Below are 26474 nucleotides of genomic sequence, written 5' to 3'. Positions count from 1 at the left end.
TTGAACATAGCTTTATGGCTCAGAAAAATAGATAAAATCCTTGGACCAGAAAGGTCTTAAGTTAATGCACTTATTACTCCCTCTGGTATCTGAATTAATGCAAGAAATTGATTATTTTCTAATGAAACAGGTAAAGAGGAGAACTGGCATCGTTTGTTACCAGTAGAATTCAGTTGAGGCTATTTTCCCAGCTGAAATCACACTCTTGGTTTTGTTTTATTACAAATTAGGAAGAGATGGGAAAAGAAAAGAAAACAAAACAAAACAGCGTTTTGAAAAAAATACCCAAACTAAACAAACCATGATGAGAACATAGTAGTCAACGGCTGTGAACATTCCAAAAATGTATCAGTTAGTAAGGATTTCAAAAACAGGAAATGAAAACCTCAATGCAAGGTGCCTAAAAACATGCAAGGATTTTTGAAAATATTATATAACGTAAGTAATCCAGTTATCGAGTCTGTTCCTGGGTTAGTTCAGAGGTTAAAGGATTTCTTAAGGAACTTGGTTTTTTTGTTTTGTAAATTTCTGCTTGCCATTCTTAGCTAGTAATCTTCTTGGTAGCTGCAGCTGCTACAAGTATTCTGTGTTCACATACCAGTGTCCAGAGGCAGGAAGAGAAATCACTTCTTTCTTTGAGCCAGTTTTTAAGACCCAAGAAACCTCTTGCAATACCCCTGCAGGAAGCTCCCCTTTAAATCTCATTGACCAGAACTTGCTGCATTTAAACCACTCACTGGCTGGGGGTGGGACCAGTATGGTTATAGATCAGCTCTGCCAACAGGAGAGAAAGGAAAATGACTTTTAGACAAAGGGTCAACGGTGTCTCCACTGAAAAGAGCATACATTGATTCTTGGTTATGGCCGGTGCTAGAACATCCTTTGAGCTATGTGTTAATATAAGCAATTTATACAAGAGGAAATCAAAACTAGGAGAAGTTAGGTAGCTATCTTAAAATTGCATGTTTAGTAAGTGATGAAGCTGAGATTTCAACTCAAAATTGTATGACTCCAATTCTGTTATCGCTCCACAATATCACACTATTACCTCTACACCATGATTCGCTCTCAGTTTCAATTACAGAGCTACTGTCTTTGGATCTAACAATCAATTCATCTCTTTGCTTGGCTTTCACTTCAGATTTACTCTTCCTCAAAGCTATGTGCTTGTTCTGAGAGCTTCACACAATTCATGAGAAGAATTGGAAATCTCTACTGGCAGATTTGATATTTCTAATGGCAAACTGGTTATCTAAATTTACATGTTCGTGAGACATGTCTGTTTTTATTTGAATTTAATCTACCAACATTCAGGTAATCTCTCCCCCAAAGAAATTTTGAATCCCCCCAAAGTAATAAAGGCACGTTCATTTCTCCTGTTCTTAGTTTACAAGTTTGGGGAGGGGAGCATTTATAGCTTCCTTTTACCCCAAGACAAACTTTATATAAAGTCATTCCAAATCATTTATTTTATGCATTCCTCACATCAACTCTTCCCTTTCATTTCTAGCATATCAGGTCTTTATAGACATCATATCTGGAACATCTCTTAGTTTTCTAGTCTCACATACTCCAAAATTATCATGCACACTCAAAAAATTACTTTCCTTAAAAATGATTTTATGTTACTCGTCTGCTCAAATAATTTGAGTAGATTATTCTACATGTGAAAAATATGAAATATTAAATACATTAATAAATATAAATCAGGAAATGTAGTGCTCCGTATTTTCTCCCTGTGGAAGGAATTGTTCTACTTATTTTGCTGGCTGAAGCTGAATGTCTTCTGCCACATCCTAACAACAGGTAACCCATGTAAACCCATGGCACTACAGGACAGGCACCCTTTGAGCACTTGATGTACATTAACAATGAAACCTCACAACACCCCTATTATGTAGGTACTGTTATTATTCTGACTTTACAGATGAAAACACTGGAGTACAGAGGCATAAAGACATGTGCCAAGTACATAAAGAAATGAAATGGCAGAGCCAGGATTCAGATTCCAGTGGCTAGTGCCAGAGGCCATGAACTCAGCCACGCTTTATGTCTTTCGTCTGGAGAGTTATTTATTGAAGAGGTATTTGTTGAACATCTATTCTGCACCCTACGCTATACCCTACTCTTGATGTGTTTTACAGAAAAATTACACAACCATGAATCTGCACCATAGGATAAAAGTAAGCTGTATAAATACCTTGGATTTTAGTCAAAATCAAGGCAGCCTGTGTCTTCTCCAACCTTTGAGTGGCGTTTGTTGGATTCTTTCTTCTCTCTTATGTTCTGAGCATTTGGATTTTCTTTCCTATGTCAGCAATAACCTCTGGTCTCACAGGAGCTGACCTTTTTCCCGATGAAATTCACTACACTTTCTTGCTCTCCTCCTGAAGGAAGCTGTTCCAGTTCCTAGGCCCGTGGCACAACCACTGCCAACCGCACTGCCTGTCTGTGATGCCTCGTGGGTCCCAGTGCTCGGTTTGCACACTGCACAGTGCTCAGCATCTCAGATCCCCCGTTTCCAAAGATTTGTCTGTAGTGCCTTGTTTAAATAATCTTTCAGTGTATTTTGTTCTTCTTCCCTCTCATGATTGACTGCTCAAGATTCTTCTGAAATAGTTTTTCTAATTTCTTAATAGTTTTTTTCACATAAAAAGTCCTGTACTTTACTGTCAGATGGAAAGAATATTAGAGCTTATCTTTTAAGGTCGTCTGTTAGTAATTTTAGGGATCTTGCTCCTTAAATTAAAAAAAAGAAGGAAAAACTAGGAAAATACTTGTATGTAGTTTATCTAATTCCATATGTTCTTATAACATGATTCAAACTTGATAATATTAATACCAATAGTAATAATCATTAGACTTTATTGAATACTTCCTCTGCCACTCATTTAAAATATTTGCATGTGTTAAATCAATTAATTTCCACGGGAACTCTCGGTAGAAGGCACTATTATTGTAGTGTTTTACAAATGAGGAAATTAGGCACAGAAAGGCTAAGTAACTTGTTCAATGTCACAGGAAGTTAGATGCCATAGCCTGGCTTCATAATCTCAGTGCTATTCCCATGGCGTTTTCAGATTATTGGCTAGATATGTAAGTCCTTGAAAAATATTATGGCAGACATTCTAAACCGATGTTCCCAGAAAACAGGTTAGATGTGTGCCTTCTCTCTATCTTCACAGGGAAAATATGGCCCAAGTGCTCACAGAATGTAGTTCATGGTGTCCTATAAGAATTGTTACAATTTCCAATTTTGGTTTAAGTCACACCACAGCCCTTTCAGAATTTCTAGAAATGTATTTGTTATTCAATGACTGAAAATTTAGAAATAGTTCATCATTGAAACAGAAATCCCTGAAAGCAGATACTTTTGTAGAATTTGTCATTCTGTTAAGATCATAATTAAAAGAACAAAGAATGAATGGAAAAGTCTTAAATTGTGCAAAAGAGCATTTTGACATTAAAGAAAATTGTATCTGCTATAGTTGTTATTGATTTTTTTTAAATTTTATTGTCGTGGTGAATTCATTGTCTTCAATGTTGAACTATACAGGCACATTTAATATAAAAGAAGGTAAATGACGATGAGTCACTGATCATTGAGATACTGAAATTGAAAATTCAGAACATCTGAAAATTCATATTTTTCATATATATATATATATATATATATATATATATATATATATATATATGCATTCTGTCATTTAAACATTGCCTTCTGAATGAGGTGTAACGGGAAAAAGTAAGTTTCTTTTAAACTAATTTATAGAAAAATATGTTACACTTGTTAGAATTATGTCGCGGAAGTAAGGTAAATCTTTAGGAAATAATCGTGAAACAATGTATTGCGTTCAACAATAAAACATTAAGAGAGGCTAGGAAGATATTAACACTGTCATTGTTTGTTTGTCGGTTAGTTGGGGTTCTTTTGTGTTTAGTCTGCTCCCTTACTATATATTTTTTTGTTGATCTGTTTTAACTAGTTTTGAGCTGATAACAACAACCAGGAATAAAACTGAGTTGAGATTCCTCCAAAATGTGAATAATTTTATGATCAAATCGTATCACCATAAACTTTAACACTGCATTCATTGATTTATGTTTTACTTCAGCATAGAGGCAATAAATAAACATTTCTTCAGAGACAGCTCTTTTAAAATTAATTTAGGAGGAAAAGGTGTCTTTACTTTTTTGGTAAATGTTTCTATAAAGTAATTTTCATTAAAATAATAGAATCATAGAACCAAGGTGCTCTGTTTTCACTTGTGTTGTTCCCTGTTTTAGAGCTTCGAGAAACCAAGACTTCCGAACACTTCAGCCTGTCCCACCACCCTTTAGACTACAGGATATTATTGATGGATGAAGATCAGGACCGGATCTATGTGGGCAGCAAAGATCACATTCTTTCCTTGAATATTAACAATATAAGTCAAGAACCTTTGAGTGTAAGTTTATTACTTTCATGAGGGCAGTGTTGATCCCCATGTGTCCTTTTTTCTTTAAAAACTTCAAATACAATGAAAATATTATGTATTTTATTAGAACAATAGAGAATACAGGCCACACGTTAATAAGTAATCGGAAGGTAGTACTTATTTCAAGGACCGAAAATATAATCAATTCAATTCTCCTTGTCTGATTTCATAGTTTTTAACAATCTAAAACCTGAAGCTAAATGACAAAGTATTTCCTGTATATACAGATATAGAAAGAAAAAGAGAAAAGGACGGAGTATAGCATGAAAAAATGGTCAAATTAAAGGAAGAGCTACCTCATCTTCTGTGTGGAATCCAAGAATACCTTAAAAGAAGCCACATTATTAAATGCCTGTTCTATGATCAGTGTGGCCTGTGTTTATCATTCTGCTTCACAACAAGGAAATAAATTGAGCTTCACTGGCGTAAAGAAATGAAAGTAGATTAATTATAAATTTATTGCAGCAAGGAGATTTCTGAACTTATTATTTTAACAATCGGCAATGGACAAGTAAAAAGTATAATCACTGCCAGACCTGACCCAAGGCTATAATGACTTGGAATGCTAATACAGTTTCAGAGAGGTACTCTCTTATATTTTTATCCAAGTTGTTTTAGCTGTTGACATACCTAGGGGCCCATTTTAAGGAACTCTACCAGCCCGAATGTGTGGTTTACCAAAAATAACATTAAACTGAGATGGCAATATAAATGTAAATTCATTGTTATATAAGCAGTTGGGAAAAGTGGACTATAAATCAAAAAGAAGGAAATATATGTTACATTGTACACATTAATGGCATTATGTTCATATTATACCATTAGTAAATGGGCACATAATATTGAAAGGCTGTTGTTGAAAGCAAAATTAATGGAAGGAATAAAAACATAACTTTTAGAATAAAATAAGAAAATATTAAGTTCATAAAATGAAAGAAGAAAGCATTTTGAAATATGAACATAGACATACCTTACAGAAATCTGTTAGCATAAAGTAAATGAAGAGCATTGAGCTGTCATATATACAAGTGAGATTTATACAATCTTTATTTTCCTTTTCTGAGCAGGTTTTCTGGCCAGCATCTACAATCAAGGTCGAAGAGTGCAAAATGGCTGGCAAAGATCCCACAGTGAGTGCTTTAAAAAAAAACCAAAAAAACATAGCTTAAATATTTGGTCTTTGAATCCATGTACCTTGAGTGCAGCCAAGAGTGAGACAACGGGTGTTGGTGCTTTAAATCCTCTGCTGGACACATGGTAAAAAATGTAAATGCAAAACGATTGGAACTCTTACACACTGTAATTTAGGAATCCCTGACTGGGTAAAAATTTCCTGCTTTGCTTTCATTATTGCACCCTGACACTTTTCATGATGGATTTCAGTAATAACCCTTGTTCCAAGTGGATCCAACCTGTGGAATTCTCAGCAGGCTGCTGAAATAATGATAATGCAACTATCTGGATCAAGTCCCAGATACCATGTGGGCTTTTTTGAAGAAAGATTCTCAGCAAAAGGGTTGTGGTTAGCCAGCACATTCCAGAAACATAAATCAGTAGTGATGACTGGTATCTTGATTAATTAAAATTAACCAAAAAGCCGAAGAACAAAAGCCGGGACAGATAATGAATATCAATTTTCAGTGTGCAACACTTGTACAAATCATGTTCCTTTAGGTAGGAGTCCATATGGAGTCAAGGAATATCTCTGTATTGATTCCTATAAACATCTTGCTGAAACTGACAGACTTCTTGAATATTATAAGAGAAATATATGGAGCAGATCATTAATGCACGCAACCATTTGATGTTTATAATGAACCATATATGTCATTTCACTTTCTTATCTCAAATCATGAAAAATAACACAATGGATCCAAGTATCAAAATCACCGAATCTTATACAAATGACTTGGTAAAAAAGTTTCTTCATTCATCTATTCATTCTTTCAATCATTCATTTAACACATATTGACTGATCATCTATTAATGCATCTAGCATAGTATTAATTTTGTGCCAAAATAGACATATTTGGTTCTCATCAACTTTATTATCTTGTTGGAGATGTCAACATTAATCAAATAAGCATGGAAACACATGATAATGCAGGTATGAGATTGAAATATGGTGAATGGGTAGCAAAATTAGTAAGTGTACACACACACACACACACACACACACACACACACACAATTAGATCTGAAGTCATAACAAATAATAGCCTTGACTTAGTGTCAAAACTTTTGACTAAACCCATCATTATAAGTGTACAGGTAAGAAATGCTGATTTCAGGGACAAGGCTTTGCCCTGAGTTGGTGACATTTCGGAGATTCATCAGGTTGGTTCCAACAAGGGAAAGACTAATCCTTATGGAGAGAGAAACCGTGGAAACTTATTTTCATTGCCTCTTAACTGTCCCAGGCAGAAGATTCTGAAAAGGTCAATCTCAAGCCTGGGCCCCAGAAGACCCTGGAGTGTAGAATCTCTGGGTCTCAATGGAGGGTGTTCTTGGCAAGAGGTCTCACCAGGAGTGACTCGGCTCTGGGTCTCACCTGTTCAGTTTCACAATTCACTTTATAAGAGGAATTTTAAAGTGGGTGGAAGGAGCTTGCAGGAGCACATTTGGTACCCACAGGATTTTCTGGACCACAATCTAGAGGAAAAAATGGAGAAAAATGTGGAAGAAACATTCAAAAGCATACATTACAATTGCCTCCTGGGGAACCAACAGTAGAATGAAGTATAATGTTGTAGAGACTTTTTTTTTTTGTCCCATGAAGCTATTATTTCCTTAATTATGCATGAATTAAACTATTTTCTTTCACTCTCTAATGTGTATATTTTTCTAACTGATTTGTATCTGATCATGACTGTTTTTTGCCACAATAATATCCTGTGGCTATAATTAAAGGATTTAATTGTCCTTTGTTCAAAAAGATTTTTATTTTCCATTCATACAAACTACCACAGGCAGATTATGTAGGATTTGGATTCCTTTTCACATTCTCATTCCAAAAATTGCTGTTGATTTTCTGAAGAATCTTAGCCAACTCATTTGAGTTCTTTCTTCCTTTGGCAAAATAGAAATGCTCTGTCAATTGCATTCTTATAAATAAAAGTCATTAGATGAAATCTTCAGCACATGCTTATGTTTTCCCGTAGTTTCACCATGCTATAATATCATTCACAGATATCTTTAAATTCTGCTTCACAGCCAATTAGCACACACAACATGAGTAACTGGTGGAGGATTCTGCTCTAGTACAGCCAACATTGTTGGGTCCTGGGGAATAATAATCAAACTAACTCTTTCAAATACATGTTCTGTCTACGTGACAGAAGAGAATGTTTGACAAATCCATCTCATTTCACGCATGTCCTTTAATTAGACTACAGGAAAAAGGCCAGTGGTAGAAAAATGAAGCTAAATAAGCCTGTAGACATTCTACAGAACAACATATTTTCATTACACTTTTCAATGAAACCATGTATTTAAAAAAATCTCAACTCTTTTGGCATAAATATCTTAAATATCTAATTACTTCATATTTTATATAATTACTTCATATTCCCACATTTTAAAAAAATGCGGAACTGAATATTTTAATTGGCACGGATCAGTTATTGTGAAGAAACCAGAGATGAATAAGTTGGAGTTACTACCGTTAAGAGTCTTTACAATATACTAGAGATTCTGAGGCATATATGCAATAATTATCAAATAACAATAGCCAACATTTAATGGAATGGGCAAAGCACTATTCTAAGTGCCTTATTTTAATCCTCATAACAATGCTACAAGATGGATGTTATTAAAACAATGAAACTGAATCACTAAGACAGTGAGGAACTTACTCAAAGCTGCATTGCTAGCAAGTGGGGGCCACTGTCTGACAGGCACATATGGCTCTAGATCCTGCACCCTTAGCAGATAAAACATGCTGCCTCCCCAGGAAGAATATGGTCAATGTTCAGAAAACACCTGAGAGGCAAAGAAAAAAACACATTGTAGCTGGGATGCTTAGGAAAGACTTGATAGACCTGTGGCAACTATGTGGTCTTGTGCTAACCTTTCCCCTTATTTTATTTTAATGATACTGTTACCCTTTCCCTCTTTCAGCCTTTGTTACATGCTACATGTAATTCTCTTGTTGTTTAATTATCTTCCTATATTTTTAGCCTGGGAATCATCTACTCATTCTTTCAAGAGAGTGCAGATGTCACTTCTCTGGAGAGGCTTTTCTCCCCACCTGGGACTGAGCTGGCTTTCCTCTGTGTGCCTGCACCTGAAACACTCTAGCACTTACTTCACCACGTTTTTTAGCTGTAACTCTCCCCTCATGATTGGAAATACTTTGTAGTAAGTGTCAGTATCCCCAGGGCTCAGGTCTGTATCTAGCTACTTCATAAAATTTAAACAAGATCTGGAAAAAAAAAAGATGGAAGCAAGCAAGCATGGGAATCTGTTCCAAGTGATTGTCAGATGTTGATGGATCCACACAGTGGATGATGAATTTATTAATGCCCTTAGATTAATAATGTTTGTTGTAAATTTGTTATGCACATATTTTATGCATATTATTTATGCACATTTTGATTAATTGAAAAAATTTGCTTTTTAAGTGTTATATTAATCATCTAAGCAAAACATAAACTAGTGATAATTAAAATCCATATTGCTGTAACAACTGAAAGAAAAAATAAAACCCAGAATCAAGCACATTAGTCCTTGAAATTTTTTATTTACATCAAATTTTAAAGTTATAAAAAATAACAATTATTTGAAAATAAGTCAATATAATTTAAAATTTGACCCCAGGGAATATATCATAATACTATAATTACCTAATGCTTATAAAGAAAAAAAATGATCTTGGTGGGAGTGTAGCTAATTTTCTGCCTCAGCTAAAGAGACTATAACCTATCTCCCATTTTCTTTTCTACTCCAATGTATTCACATTCTTACATGCTCCATTTATTTCTAAATGTTAATATGTTACTCATGTTCTAAATACATTGAGCTTAAATGATAGGACACGCTGTTAAATATATCCAATGAGATAGGGTATAATGATTGTTCTAAGTAAATACTGTAAGATATTGGAAAATTAAGCTGGATTACATTTATTTAGGCATATAAGATATATATTCATTACACGCACACAATGTCAAACTTAATTTGTTAATTGTAAAGTATCAGTTTCCCTTTTTCTTGTGACTAGAGGGTCCTAAATACTGGAAAATAGATTTTCTTTAGTAATACACTTACCAAAATACCTTGATTTATTTCCCAAAACAAAGAAGTGTAGGTCAGGAAGAAAAAATGATGTAATTTTTTTCCCCAGTACATAATATGGGCCATGAAATCTCAATATTTAAAGCCCGATTCACCTGTGCTCCAGGATATATTTTTAAAAACATCTATTTTTAAATTATATAACTAATATATGTTCGATACAGAATCTTTGAAGGCCTAGAAAAGCATGTGGAAAGCAACATAAAACAATCTCTTATTAGCTCTTTGACCCTGGAGACTTAACCTCTCTGTGTCTTAGTGTTCTTATCTGTATAATGGGCATACTAATAGTACCCACCTTACTGGGTTGTTAAGAGGATTAATGAGTTAATATTTGCAGAGAGTTTAGAATAGTACACAGCACACAGTAAATGGTGTATTACTGTTAAGTAAACAAAATAAATTGCATATCCAAACATAATAACTTAAAAATTGGGGGTATATCCTTTCAGCATTTTATTATATGACATATACGAGGTGGGACAATTAAGTTCACGAACTCATCCTAGAAAAAGTGCTACACACCTCATTGCTGAATATCATTATGGTCACCTTTGAAGAATTCCCCTTGGGAAGCTATGCACCGATGCCAGTGCCTAGTCCACCCTTCAAAGCAATTTTGGAACTCTTTCTGGAATGGCCATCAGAGCTGTTGTCCTATTGCCCTTGATGTCTTGAATGTCATCAAAATGTCTTCCTTTCAATATTTTCTTGATCTTCAGGTAAAGAAAGAAGTCTTTGGGGGCGAGATCAGGTGAGTAGGTAGGGTGTTCCAGTACAGTTATTTGTTTACTGGCTAAAAACTCCCTCACAGACAGTGCTGTGTGAGCTGGTGCATTGTCATGATGCAAGAGCCATGAATTGCTGATGAAAATTTCAGGTCATTTTTGTCTTTTTCCTGCAGGCTTTTCAGCACTACGAAATAGTAAACTTGGTTAACTGTCCAGTTGGTCCAAATTCATAATGAATAATCCCTCTGATATCAAAAAAGGTTAGCGACATCACTGCAAAAAATTCACGAACTTAGTTGTCAGACCTCATATGTATATAAATAAAATGGTATTATATTTTGTATAATATTAGCAGCCTGATTTTTCATTCAGCATTGTACCAGGAAATCGTTTTGAAACAGAGTTAAACAATAAAAAGAAAGCCTACATGGTACTGAATTTCACTGAAATCTTGTTCCCCAACCCTTGATGGGTGTCTACTATGGTAGGGGCCTGTACTCAGCTCTGTGCAGGACAAATGCCCTCTTCACCTCACAGGTTTGTACTGACAACTGGAATCAAGACTATGTGCATGTAGGAAAGAATCTAAGGTCTAACCCTGTGTGTATTTATTATGTGCCAGATACTACTTCAAATGCTTTACTGTTATATCGCTCACAACAAATATTATCATCACCATTTACAGATAAAGAGATTGAAGCACAGACAGGCTAAATAAATGTCTTGAGTTCAAATAGCTAACAAAAGATAAAGCTAGGGTTTGAACCCTGGTCAGCTGGCTCTGAGATTTGTATACTTAAATCCACTCTCTATGCCCATCTGAAGACTGTGGCGTGATGACAGACCAACTCTAATTGCCTCTCTGGTTTCATCAAACAATAATTGTCTATCCTCTCCAAGCACTGTTCCCAAGTAAATTATGCATTGTCATGCTTCCATTTTTCTGTTTGTGCTCTGTTTTCTGTTGGAATGTTCTTTCTGTATGTTTTTGCCTTTCAAAATCTCAAGCTTATGCTGCACATTCAACTCCAAAGACACACGTTTCAAACCTTTGCCCCCAGTTCAGCATTACTCATTCTCCCTTCTTTCCTTCTGTAGCACACTTTGAAAAGCAAAACCCTATTTTAGCCTCTACCACACCCTGAGGTATTATGCCCTCCTTTCTCTGGAAGCAAGAATTGAATGCATTCATTCCAGTGTTGTTAGCAATGTTTTCAGTGCTTGCTTAGACCGCGTTCATAAATGTTTGCTGAAAGGAATTGACAGAACTGCCGTGGTCTAGGTCAGAAATAATGTGGACAGAAACTAAGACAATGGAAATGGGAAGGATCTAGGGCATGATTTTTAATACTCAACTGATTCCTTTTTCCTTTTGTGTTGTCTCTGTTGGGCGGTTCGGAGGAGTACACTGAGCATCATCAGATGGCATGGGAATCTGTCTCATGGTGAATAAACCTCTTCCTATAGAAAAGCTGGATAGTGGAGGGTAGCCCTAGTTCAAGACCACGCTCATTTACTTACTAAACCTAGAGCATGTCATTTAACCTCTTTGAAACTCAGTTTTTTCATTGCTAAAATGGGACTAATACTTTGATTGGAACATTTCTTATGAGGATAAAAACAATTAACATCAAAGAATTAAGAGTTCTGTAAATATTAATAACAGTTATAGAATCTCCCCCTCTAACAACTATTAATTCTTTACACAATGACAAATTGTAAAGTGGTCAAAAGTACAAGATGTATTAGACACATCTGTGTTTGAAAATCTGCTTTACTCCTTTCTAGCCATTTGGCCTCAGGCAAGTTAAGTAAAAAAGCTATAAGCTTTATTTATCTAAAAGGGGTTGATTTGTTGTAAAAAAAAAAAAAAAAAAAAAATGAATGAATGTAAAGTGCCTAAGTAGTATATAATATGCTCAATAACTGTGAGATATAAAGGTAAACACTCAAACCTCCTGGGAAATAAAGGAGGTTAAATATATGTAATGACTATTGCAAAGTCCAGCACATAATAAATTCTCAACAAATATTTGCCATAGTAAGCATATATAATAGATACAGATAGATATAAACATATACATGAAATAAGTATAATCTGTATTAAAATTTTCAAACAGATATTAGTGACTTCTTTTTTTAATTTTTACCAGTACTAGTAATTCATGAGGTAAATAGTCTACAAAACTCAAGATGTTACAGACATACCTATTACTAATAGAATTGGATTGAATTGATGTTTTATGGAAACATATTATATACAGAATACCAGAATGACTAAACTTGAATGTGAAAAGAATAAACACAAGTCTCATTGCTCACAGATACCCTTAACATAGACATATTATATATACACTGTACTTCATCTATGCTTTTTCTCTGGAAAAACACATTATCATCTGCAGTTATGTAGTCAATTTCCAGGAACCTCTATAAACAGGTGTCAAGATACAGTGACACTATGTATTTAACAAAAGTTCTTAATGTCTTAAAATAAAAATAAAGTGTATAGTCTGGTTTGTAAAGTTTAATTTTGTTGACAGCGGAGTTAATGATTGATTATTTGATAACAAAAACCAATAACAGAAACATATGTATAAAATTACTACATATGAAAATAAGCATATATTTACTGTCAAGTAATAATGAACATAAAAGGAGAAAAAATATAAAATAATATGGACTTTAACTGTAACTTCTATTTTAGCAAAGCTTTTTAACTTTTCTAATAATATAAACAATAACTGTGCATTATTAAAAATTAGTAAGATACATGGTACCAAGAAGAGGGAAAAAAAATACACCTATGGTCTTTGACTACCCCTGAGAAAACCACTGTTACCTTTTGATATATTTTTTATTAAAACATTTGTCTTAGATTTATAACACTATTTTAAATAATGTTCTTTGGGAGAAAGATGACTTTGTGAAAGGAGCAACATTCAATCTCAGGCTTAATTAATTTGTAGTCAGCAATGGAGAGTGAGTCCAACAAATGTAGAACATGCCATGATTATTTCAGTCACAGAGATCTGCATTTGGTGCTGACAATGTTTATGTACTCCTGCAAGGGCATAGTCAATTTATAATTACAATAAATTTGTATTCCGTTGAATGACTAAATGCAAGTTCCAATGGTTGGACTGGGAGCAGGTGAGAAAGGAGATTTTGGAGAAGAAAGTATTTCAGGGCATCAAGGGTAGAGAGATAATGATTGCATCATTTTTTATAGAAAGCAACAATGCTGCCATTTTCTTTAAAGTTTGTTTTATTCACAAGTTGTAAAGTCCAATAGCGTTTGCCATTTTATACTAATGATAATATCAGCCTTGTATAAACACAATTTCATTCAAAACATGTTTACGTATACAAAGTATGTATGTGTGTCTGTATAGTTTTTTGAAGGAAGTTTGAGAAGACAATTTGCTGTAGTTTACAATTTCTTAACTTTCTCAGGTAAAGATGAAGTTCAGAATATAAAAACTTACACAGTATATAAAAATGAAATACGAAAGAAATATATCATTTTACTCATTATCTAAGTTGGATTACTTTCCTCCTGAAATAAAGCAATGTTATAAACCATGCTGTTCTCTTATTATCTTCTAACAAAAAAGTTAAAGCAAAAAGAAGAATGTATGGCAAAGTATTACAGTAACATTTACAAAGAACAGTAAAAGTCATTGGGTTACTAACCACTTACCTATTTTTTCAGCATGGCTGTGGGAACTTCATCCGTGTAATTCAGGCTTTCAACCGCACTCATTTGTATGTTTGTGGGAGTGGTGCTTTCAGCCCAGTCTGTACTTATTTGAACAGAGGGAGGAGATCAGAAGTAAGTGTAACAATTTTTCATTCTTACTTTTGGATAGTGTCAAAAATTTCTTAAAACTGTATTTTAGAGTAAAAACTTGGAAATATCATCAATAGTCATAAAAAAGTTTCAAGTCCTCTAAACACAAAATATAATTATATAGTATAACATTTTGTTTCTGTCCTCCAAGTTGCTTAAAATATAGCCTTTTGCCTTCAAGGGGTGTGTGTGTGTGTGTGTGTATTTCTGAATGGAAAACCTAAAACGTAAAAGATAAAGGGAAAAAATGGTGCAATTTCATAATTACTTAGAATGTAAGGTATTGATAATATTTGCTCCAAATTATAGAAATATTATAGTATAAACTCACTTTCTCAAATTTATTTTAAGTAACTTCTTATTTATCTTTCAAATTTGGTAAACTTTTATGAGATATACAGAGATGTGTAAACCGGGATGCCAAGTGTCTTTGCTGAAAAGAACTTTAAATAATAAGTAAATCATATTTTCATTTAGACCAACATTGGTCTACGCTATGGTATTCTAGTTTAATTCTTACATTGCTTTAAATGATTTGGGGTTCTATGAACAACAGCATCTGCTAAACTAAATATATAGCTAAGGTATCATCAACTAGAGGGCTGGTTCAACTTCACCTGTGATATTTCAGACTGTGTTTATCCCCATTCACAATTACTGACTAAGGAAACTACTCATTAGACCAAAAGAGTTTTTCCTCATTCTTTTAGCCAAACAAATTGTTTTACTTAATATAAGTATTTTAAAAACTGAATTCTTTCAAATTACTTTACTTTGATTTCATTGCACAACTTAAATCTAGACACTCCAGTTCTTAAATAATGTCTTCATTCAATTTTACAGATTAGAATTGTAAACAAATTAAATATTGCTATTGATATACCTTATTAAGTTTGTTTCCCTTTAACAAGGTTTAATCTATGTCCATACTAATATAATTGAACAGTGATTTTTTTTCTATCTTCCTTTATTGTTAAATTGTTTTTCAGACATGTAAGTTAATCATGTATATCTTTTGGTGAATAAAAAATCATTTTAAAATAACTGAGTAAAGATAATTTGACCCTATATTGAGACATTTCCTTCCAAGTTGTTCATGATGTGAAATATTAAAATTTTTAAAGAAACGTAAAGCTGTGCTACTTGGAGGAGTACAGTTGGCTGTATTGAGCTGGTCATTAGAACCACATGCCTGCCATCAATTGATTAAATAAACTACTGCTCCAGACGTCTGCAATCTGTCAGACACTCTACTGCAGACTGTGCAGTCACAGTACAGGCCAACAATAGCATAGCAGTTTTCAGAGCACAGATTTCAAATGAAGTCATTTTCCCATGTACAAATTGCCCACTATGCACTTCAAGGCATAATTGGAATGTTGGTCCAAAAACATAATCTCCTTTGGAGAACCAGCATGGAATAAATTCTAATCACTTTACTAAATATGAACTACTTTAGTCTCACTTCAAAAGATCATTTTCAAAGGGGAAGCATTTCCATTAATTAATCTCTTTAATATGTGAACATTTTGAAAGCCATTTTAGTATGAAAAGGCTTATGCATTTTAAGCATTATATGCTTTGCATGATAGTCAAGTCAAAGGGTTTCGTCAAAACATATTTATATACACACCTGTGGTAAATGTAGAATACAGTTTTATCAACCATCTAATGTATTCATTTTCCTTAGTTTAGGATAAAAGGTCCCCAAGCGTAAAATGACCGCATGATGCAGAAAGTTGTAGTTTGAAAGAATTCTCCTTCTTATTCATTGCTCACATTGTATTTTGTAATGTCCAGAGATAATACTTACTGCTAATACTTACCCTTTGTTAGTACTAAGATATGTCATTTTCATGCATATGAAACCAGTTTGAAAGTAAATCAGGTTAGGGCGGAATATCATTAATTATTTAGTTTTATTTCTGAGACACTATCCACCACCTTTTATCTGCCTGTCAAATAACAATTCATTGGTTCTCAGAGAATTCCTTATGGGCCTACTTCACATCTGGAACAACACACACTTTCATTATACCCTGTGACTCTTCCCTTATTCTGTGAGACTGAATCAGAGCTTTCCTAGAGCATTCCAATGGTGCTCATCCAAAGAGCCTTGCTACACCATTGGTAACGATGATTCGTCTCTTCTGTCCACTGTCTTTATTCTTTGTCTTCTATTTCTGGAAATAGGTAAAGCAGAAAACATTAATAAAAAAACAATTATTGTTCAATTTTGATGCACATTCTTGGAATAGTATCACACCTTGTCGCTTGTTGATTTTATTAGATGCCTCCATAACATCAGTTCTAATAGTTGAAAACCATTTAAGGCCCTGACCCTGCCACACTCATCAGTCAGATAACGTGACCAAGAATATCACAGATGACCAAGAATATCACAGACATCCAAATTATGTCCTCGGCTTTTGAGGCAAATTAGTTACGAAGCTTTTCTGTTTATGCATTTGTTTTTTATAGTTTTCCTCTTGTCAAAAGAAAAGCTGTGCATTTTCTTTATCAGCAATGTTCTTTGATTAATAACTTTCATCACTCTGTTTTACATCTTCATTCCCTTTCCTCTACGTTTACTTTTTGTCTGTTGAAAAATAGGATTATGTTTCCTTTCCTTAAAATTGTTAACTTGGATCTGTGACTCTTTTAGACTCTTTTCTTTCTCTTTACTTCATCACAAAACCTCTCAGACAGGTAGGCTACACTTATATCTTTTATATTTCTATTTTTCATGTCTTTATTAAACATTTTTAATCTTTAATTCCCACCATTAATTAAAACTATTTCCTTTTGTGTGGAATTTACAATGCTTGTTAGTTTTTATAAATGTGCAGTTTGTTTATTCTTTTTTTAAGATTTATTTATTTTTTGTACTTTATTTATTTATTTAGACATTCAGTAAATGTCTAAATTCAGTATTATTTTATATTAATTCCAGGTGTACAGCACAGTGGTTAGACATTTGTATAATTTAATACATAAATACATAATCCCACTGACTAGTCAGGTACCCACCTGGCACTATACTTAGTCATTACCATATTATTGACTATATCCTCTATGCTTTACTTTACATCCCCATGACTATTTTGTAACTACTACTGTAGTCAATCCCTTCAGCTTTTTCAACCTGCCCCCCTACCCCCTTCCAATATATCACCCCAATAAATCTAGTACTCATCTGATACCATACATAATCATTAGAATATTATTGACTGTGTTACTTATTCCTTATGCTATACTCAACATCCCCATGACTATTGTGTAACAACTAATTTGTATTTCTTAATCCCTTCCCCTTTCTCACTCACCCCCAACCCCTCTCCCATCTGGCAACCCTCAAAATATTATCTGTATGTGTGAGTTTCTTTCTATTTTATTTATTTTGTTCTTTAGATTCCACATGTAAGTGAAGTCACATTGCATCTGTCTTTCTCTGTCTGACACTTCACTCAAAACAATACCCTCCAGATCCATCCATGCCGCCACACATAGCAAGAACCCATTCCCTTCCCTGGCTGAGCAATATTCCATTGTATATATGTACCACCTCCTCTTTATCCATAGATGGGCATGCAGGCTGCCTCCACATCTTGGCCATTGTAAACAACGCTACAATAAACATGGATGCACACATCCATTCAAAGTAGCATTTTTGGTTTCTTCTGATAAATACCCAGGGGTGGGATCACTGAGTCCTTCTGTGTCTTTTGTTATACCCTTTATTTTAAAATCTATTTTGTCTGTCATAAGTATTGCTACCTCAGCTCTTTTTTTTAGGTTATTTTGTGTTCCCATTTTCATGAACTAATCTTTTCCCCATCCCTTTACTTTCAGCCTGTGTGTGCCTTTCGATCTGAAGTGAGTCTCTTGTAGGCAGCATATGTAAAGGTTTTGTTTTCTTATCCACTCAGCCACTCTATCTTTTGATTGGAGCATTTAATCCATTTACACATAGAGTAGTTGTTGATAGATATGTAGTTATTGCTATTTTATTATTCATATTTTTGATCTTTGTTTTCTTCTTCTTCTTAAAGAAGTCCCTCTAAGATTCCTTGTAATACTGGTTTGGTGGTGATGAACTCCATCGGCTTTTTCTTGTCTGGGAAGTTCCTTATCTGTCCTTTGATTCTAAATGATAGGTTTGCTGGGTAAAGAAATCTTGGTTGTAGGTCCTGATTTTTCATTACTTTGAATATTTCCTGCCAACCCCTTCTGGCCTGCAAAGTTTCTGTTGAGAAATCAGCTGACAGTCTTATAGGAGGTTTTTGTAGGTAACTGATTGCTTTTAAGATTCTTTCATTGTCTTTGACCTTTGGCATTTTAATTATGATGTGTCTTGGTGTGGCTTCTTTGCTTACATCTTGTTTGGGACTCTCTGCCGCTTCCTGGGCTTTTATATCATGAGGTTGGACAATTAAGTTCGTGAACTCATCCTAGAAAAAGTGCCACATACCTCATTGCTGAATATTACTAATGTCACCTTTGAAATACTCCCCTTGGAAAGCTATGCACTGATGCCAGCACCTAGTCCACCCTTCAAAGCAATTTTGGAACTCTTTTGCTGGAATGGCCATTACAGCTGTCATTGTGTTACCCTTCACGTCTTGAATATCTTAAAAATGTCTCCCTTTCAATATTTCCTTGATCTTCAGGTAAAGAAAGAAGTCATTGGGGGCCAGATCAGATGAGTAGGGAGGGTGTTCTGATACAGTTATTTGTTTACTGGCTAAAAACTCCCTCACAGACAGTGTCATGTGAGCTGGTGCATTATTGTGACGCAAAAGCCATGAACTGGCAAAAAGTTCAGGTCGTCTAACTTTTTCACACAGCTTTTTCAGCACTTCCAAATAGTAAACTTGGTTAACTGTCCAGTTGGTACAAATTCATAATGAATAATCCCTCTGATATCAAAAAAGGTTAGCAAAATTATTTCAACAAGTTTATGAACTTAATTGACCGACCTCATATTACCTATGCCAGGTTAGGGAAGTTTTCCATCTTTATTTCTTCGAATAGGTTTTAAAATCCTTGCTGTCTCTCTTCTTCTTCTGGGTAAAGTATTTTGTCTTACTTTGTTTACTGTGCCCCGAATGTTTTGTCAGTGCCTCACACATAGTAAATACTCAATACATTTTTGTTAAATAAATAAATGAAAGAGTAAATGAAGCATTTTTACCTAAATTATGAGTTACTGTGTTGAATCTAGTATAATGCTTTATATAACAAAATTAAGTGGAACAAAATTTTGTATTTAAAAAAGTCTTGATTGTGTTGAAAGTATTGTAATCCTATACACATCGTGCCTCTGTGGACAATTTTCTGCATTTGGTCAATGTCCAACTTATCTAGTTCAGTTTTACAATATCTTTGATTTCCAAGTGGTTTTTACTGATGTTGACTTGATGAAAACTTGTTGGATCAGCTTTATGGGAAATGTAATAGGATGAGAATTCGACCTGCTGAGGTTAGCTTGCAGTTTATAAATGGATTCTTTATGTGGGCCAAGAAAGTCTTAATATAATAAATTGGGAAGGCATTAAGCAATCAAGCCAAAAGCTTATTATTTATAATGGCACTTTGTTTTACTAAAGAGCAATTGGTCAACTAAATATAAAGTTATTCATTATTACTACATTTTTCAATTTTATCTATAATAAAGGATCAAGTTTTCATGATTGACTCCAAGTGTGAATCTGGAAAAGGACGCTGCTCTTTCAACCCCAATGTGAACACAGTATCTGTTATGATCAGTAAGTGGAAAATAAAAGAGGGAGGGATAAATATAAAATAAAAAAGAAATTAAGGAAAATAAATTTGTGACATGGTATGTCCATTTTTGATAATTGCATGAATGATAGTACATGAATACAATAATAGGAAGAAAGTTATGTGCTGAGAAATAGATTTTAGTATCTCATTTCCAAGAATATTTATGATGAAATGATAAGCATGTATTTTTTTCATTTAACATGACTGCTGTAATTCCTAGAGCAAGTCAATAATTTAACAAAAAAAGTCCGTATATGTATATATTAATATATATTATAATTTTCAATGTTTTCTGTAGTTATTTTTCTAAAATTAAATATACCACTTTTCCTCATGTTTTAGTAATCATTTGTAAATGATTAAAAATGGTGTTTCTTTCAAATGAAAGAATAACAAAGTTCATGTGTTAGCCAATACATTCTCTGTGGATTGTCTAGAAGTTGCTATACTAAATAAGAGGTGATGGTAAAGTCAGTTTTTCATTTTCTCATTTTCCATAAAATACATCAGTTAAGAAGTGGATCCAATAGCTTGCTGCTGCATATATTGACAAATCAATGTCTTTGAGTCTCGATCATCAAATGCCTTTCTATAACTCACTTGAAAGATACTCTCGTCTGGTCAATCAAGACACTTCTAGAATATGTCTGATTTAGCATAAGTTGCCTGTAGGGACAAATCTTGGATTTCAATGTTGACTATACAGTAGATGCTTTTTCTTTTTGCTTTTTCTGTGTGTTGCCAGTGGTAAAATTACATCATTTGACAATAGAACACGTGGAAAAATAATTATTGTGTTCAAAATGCTTTGCTTCATAAAGAGCAACCCATCTTTTCTGTCCCATATCTGGAAACTAAATTAAGACAGGTACATTCAGCACTGACTAAAATGTGAGCTTGGAAGTTACCCAGTGAATTGTTTCCATATGGTCATTCAAATTGGGCAGGGAGGAGATGAAAGTATATCATTAGGACAAAAAATTAGAAAGCTTTGAAACTACAAGTTATCCAAATATGCCTGATGCAGGATTTTCAGATAAGTTTCTAAATTTTATTTAATAGAAGCAGTGTCTTGAAAGTCTTTTCTTCATTAGGAAGGAAATTTTATTCACCTTTAGAAACTTTATGTTATATATATGGTGTCAAAAAATGTATACACATTTTAATAAAGGACAACTGTATTAAAATTGTAATACTCAATATATACTGATAACAAAAGATGAATACAAGTCACTTTTGACTTTTGCAATTACAAGAGGTGCTCAAAGTGGTTACCATTAGCGTCCAGACATTTCTGATTATGGCGAACTACTGCTTGAGCAATGTTGACCAGTGTCCACTTGTGTACCTTTTGTTGGCACCCCCAGTACATAGAGTTTTCGTTTATTTCAAGTTAAATGCTATGAAAATAAACTTAAAAGATCCGTTATTACTAATACTGGAGTTTTATCTCTTCAAATGTTGTTTAGAACAAAAAAGAATTAGAACAAGACATTATGAATCTTACTGTTAAATTGTGATAAAGCATTTAATAATTTTGCCCTCAGATAATTGGATTTTTTTGTTGTTGTTTACAACTTAAAGTTAATTATTGGCCTTCATTTTTCAAGGACCTGAGACTTCAATTCCTATGCTCATGTTCCTATACTACCTTTTAGTATTTTAGTTAACGTTACAATTGACACTGGCAATGAAAGTCATTAAATAATTTGCTTAACTTAAAAAATGAAACCAAAAAGAGCAAGAAGCTTTATAAGCTTATATTTATCATTTTATTTGTTCTATTGATTATCCCTCTAAAATTATCTCCAATATCATCTCCAATATTGCATAGTAGATTTGTATAGTCATTCCACTTTGCCGTATAGTGCTTTATCATTTCTGTTCAATTGCAATGCACTAAATAACAGACATTTCTATCCAGTAAAGTGCCATTGAAAATTAGAGTTCCAAATTTCACAGTGCAGTGTAGTATCTAAACCAATGTGAAAATTTAGTGTTCTTTTGCTATTTTCAGTCATTGTTGTAGCACAATAAATAACTCAGATTGTATTCCTTAAAGAACCTATCAACAACCTCATGAGGTTTTTCTGATCAATGCAGGTAAAAGTGGAAAACAAAATCGTTTTAGATTAAAATTAAAAGGCATAAGTTTATCTTTGAATAAATCCTACAAAGAAATTCTGAAAAGAACACCGTACTCTCAAACAAAATTCTTTCCAAAGTGACATTAAATAAATATTTCTTATACAAAATAAAGGAGAAACTATATTATTCTGAACTTCCCATTAACATTACTGAGAATTTAAGACAGGAAATGAAGTCAGTCACACATGCAGGGTTTTGTCATGTTTCTGACGTAACTAATACCGTGGTATGCAGTAGGATTGGAATCAGCCCTCTTCTCCATGCTCCATCCTCTGAGTGTCCTTTTTTCTTTCCTTCCTGGAAACAGATATGATAATTTAAAGATGTGCTAATGAACCTCTCAAATAACAGGAGTTTCTAACCCACTGTTTTGGGGGTAATTGGGTGTAACAAAATTATGCTGGTGTAAAATATTTCATTACAAATTGATCTTAATTTAGCAACCACTGTATCTACAGAATATTTGTGTAGATGCTTCATAAATGTTCACAGAATTTTAAAGAAGCTAAACTTCTCAGAATCCTTTCATGCACATTTTTATCTTCCTATAATCTGTTCCCATGGGCTTTAAACCTCTACTAGAAAGCAGAACTGGGCGACACGATGCCTGCTGTACCCACTTATTAACTGGTAGGGGTCCAGTTCATGACCTGGTGAGCACATATTAAAGACATTCCATTGTCCATTCTGTCCTGGGCCAATTGGGTATTGCTTATTACTAAACAGTGAGCTTAGAGTGCTCAAAATATTCCAGCCCTGCCAAAATGACCACAGTCTAAAGGTAGCCAGGGAGTAATTCTAGAACATCAGTCAAAGGACAGAGCTGCATGGTGGTTCAGTGGGCCAGACCTGATAAATTTTATTTTTTTGTAAATAGATAAATTTAACTACTGTTTTATATTCTAGGGTCACATATACCAATTCACTGCTTACTCTCCTTACAGGGAAAAACTTAATATGGATCTTAACAAATAAGCTAAATGTTCAATATTACATATATGTACAGTTTAAAATATCTGATGATGCCATTAATGATCATTTAATTTAATTTAATTTAATTTTAAAATATCTTTTCTTGTCTCTGCATTCCGTTTTTTTTTATGGATTAATATGTTAAGCCATATGTGGCTTATTAATATTATATTATTAACGTAATGTTAACAAGTTATGTATTGCAATTGAAAAAGTAGCACTTTGTTTACCTTATAGAAATCTTCTAGCACTAAAAATCAAAACATATACTTCTAATGATGAAATTATTTTATCATTAATAGTATTTTGACAATTTTGATGTTGCATCCATTTCATGAAATGATAAAACTGTTATTTTCAATTTATTCAATAAAAATCATAGAATTTTTAATATGTGGTGACTAATTTTGAGATCATAATGGAATTTTCATATTTTACTGATGAGAAGCCTGAGATTCAGAGTACTACATGACTGAGCCTGGATTCCCAATTTGTTAATTACTGCCAAAAGTAGAAACCGTTTTCTGACTCTTACAGTATTTTTTTATTTATTAAAAGAAAGTAATAAACCATTTTGTTATCTTTTACACACATTATTTCTGCCATTTCTGATACACACTATATAAACATAGGTATTTAGTGTAATTAGGTACAGAGACATTTTTATGTCTATGTAGAATAAAGTTGTTTTACTGATCAGACAGGCAATAATGAGGCTAGATTAAACTCTACCCAAGTTTTTATTTGGTGGATAATGTAAACCAATTAACAATTATAAACATTCTATAATATGTGGGATGATCTAATAAGCAGGTTGTCCTTGGTTTTTAAAATAGCCTCACAAAACATTTACAGTTGTGTTGACATTTTCCTTTTCATAGATGAGGAGCTTTTTTCTGGAATGTATATAGATTTCATGGGGACAGATGCTGCTATTTTTCGAAGTTTAACTAAGAGGAATGCGGTCAGAACTGATCAACACAATTCCAAATGGCTAAGTGGTAAGAAAACATTTTGTGCGTTATTCATTTATTTATTTATTTTAGAATCATGATTCAAGCTAATTTGTTTAGTTCCAATAAGAAAATTAGGTAAAAATAGTTTTAAAAATTGCAATACCAGGCCATGAGCTGAGTAACAATAATTCTGTACTTCATGATTTTAAATATTTACGATAAATAACTGAAATAGTCCAGTTCATATTCTTTTATTAACCAGCATGCAGTTATCATAGGATATATGAATAAGTAAAAATGACAGTAATACTCTTCATACATACCCACGTACAAGAAACTTCTTCAGCTGTTTACTTGTAACATATTGCAATCAAATATGCTATTTCTTCATTTAGCTTACTTGTATATTTTAATAATGCCAAATCTAAATTTTTTTCTAATCTTATGACAGATATAATGAATTTTTATGGTATATTCAGACACTTCTGTTTGTTTTCTGCTTTGATTCTAAAATTACAAAACTGGTGTATGTTATTTTTTCATAATTTGACTAATAATGGAAATTATAGGTATGATCATTTCATGATTATCGGTATTCAGCTGCTTCCAGTTCTTGGGATCACATGGAATTCGCATCAAGAAAGGTGCTTATTTGACTTTAATGCACAAGTCCATTCGGTTTCTGTTGTTTAGAGGAGGAAGAAACCACTAAGGTCTTTATCATTTCACCCTGTGGAAAATTTCTGGCTCACCCTAAATCTGGCAATTCCCTTAACATTGCACAGTTAGGCATGAATCACCACAGTTAGGCATCTTATTTGACTGCTAGACCACAAGAAAGCATTGATTGTCCATTTACTTCTTCAAATTATTTTCCCAGTACATCTGGAAATAGAATATCCAAAAAGTTGTTTTGTGCTTGGAATAAGGAATCCCTCTGTCTTCAAATGACTTTTTTTTTTTTTGCTTGAAACATTATCCCTTCATTTCATATGCTGTATTTTAAGAAAAGTATGTTTTTTAGATCTTGGACTTCCAACTCCTCATTCTGCTTCAATGAATTTGTGTTTATATGCATTAGGTTGAAAACTGTACTTTTCCTTCTATAAAAGGCCCATCAGAGTCCCTGGGAAGTAACTGGTAGAAAGGGTTTTCAATTTTTTAAAACTCATCAGTGCACAAAGATTTCTTTGCATTCACTGAACTTCCAGAATGTTTTACAGACAGAGAAAAATAGTTAGAGCTTCATATTATAGTTATATTCTGTGGCACTTGACATTCCAAATGTGGTATGTAGACTGAATACAATTACTGCTTTGAGATGTTTTGCCTGTGAACATCAAATTATTTTTCTATACCAAGGTTGGAGAACGCATGTGCCTGTGGTCTACTTGGCTGAACAGTAGATGGATTTTCATCATGCATGTGTGTGTATATATGTATAGCCCTTGTATTTCTTTTCAGAGCCCATTTTTGTGGATGCACATGTCATCCCAGATGGAACTGACCCAAATGATGCTAAGATTTACTTCTTCTTCAAAGAGAAGCTGACTGACAATAGCAGAACCACGAAACAAATTCATTCCATGATTGCTAGAATATGTCCTGTATGTATTAATATTGTTTTTTTTTAATTCAGTTTAAACAAAAACCAAAGAAAAAGTTACCCATTTCTTCCACCCTTAACCCTGTCTCTTGCAACCATCAATCTGTTCTCTGTATCTATGAGCTGTCTTTTGTAATTTTTGGTTTTGATCCCACATATAAGAGAGATCATATAGTATCGGTCTTTCTCTGTATGACTTATTTCATTTAGCATAACGTCCTTGAGGTCCATCCACTTTGTCACAAACAACAAGATTTCATTCTTTTTTTTATGGCTGAATGGTATTCCATTGTGTATATATACCATATTTCTTTATCCATTCACTTGTTCATGGATAATTAGGTGGTTTCACTATCTTAGCTATTGTAAATAAATCTGCAGTGAACATGGGGTGCATATATCATTTCGAATTAGTGTTTTCATTTTCTTTTGATAAATATCTATAAGTGGAATTGTTGGATCATGTGGTAATTCTATTTTTATTTTTTTGAGGAACCTTCATACTATTTTTCATAGTGGTTGCACCAATTTACATCACCACTAACAGTGAACAAGGGTTCTCTTTACAGCATCGCCAACACTTATTATTTCTTGTCTTTTTTATAATGACTGTTCTAACAAGTATGAGGAGGGATCTCTTTGTGG

General features: G+C 33.5%; 1 protein-coding gene across 1 annotated transcript in view; it reads left to right on the top strand.

Moving 5' to 3' along the window:
* SEMA3C (semaphorin 3C) overlaps positions 1-26474 on the top strand; it is a 177246-nt gene that overhangs the window by 81681 nt on the left and 69091 nt on the right. The window contains exons 3-8 of the mRNA XM_019746909.2: positions 4291-4451; positions 5549-5611; positions 14223-14342; positions 20038-20128; positions 24149-24268; positions 25688-25830. Coding sequence (XP_019602468.1) covers positions 4291-4451; positions 5549-5611; positions 14223-14342; positions 20038-20128; positions 24149-24268; positions 25688-25830 — 698 coding nt within the window. The remainder of the gene's footprint in view (positions 1-4290; positions 4452-5548; positions 5612-14222; positions 14343-20037; positions 20129-24148; positions 24269-25687; positions 25831-26474) is intronic.

Source organism: Rhinolophus sinicus, linkage group LG09 (assembly GCF_036562045.2).
Source record: "Rhinolophus sinicus isolate RSC01 linkage group LG09, ASM3656204v1, whole genome shotgun sequence".
Taxonomy (NCBI): domain Eukaryota; kingdom Metazoa; phylum Chordata; class Mammalia; order Chiroptera; family Rhinolophidae; genus Rhinolophus; species Rhinolophus sinicus.
This window is presented reverse-complemented; position numbering and strand designations above follow the sequence as displayed.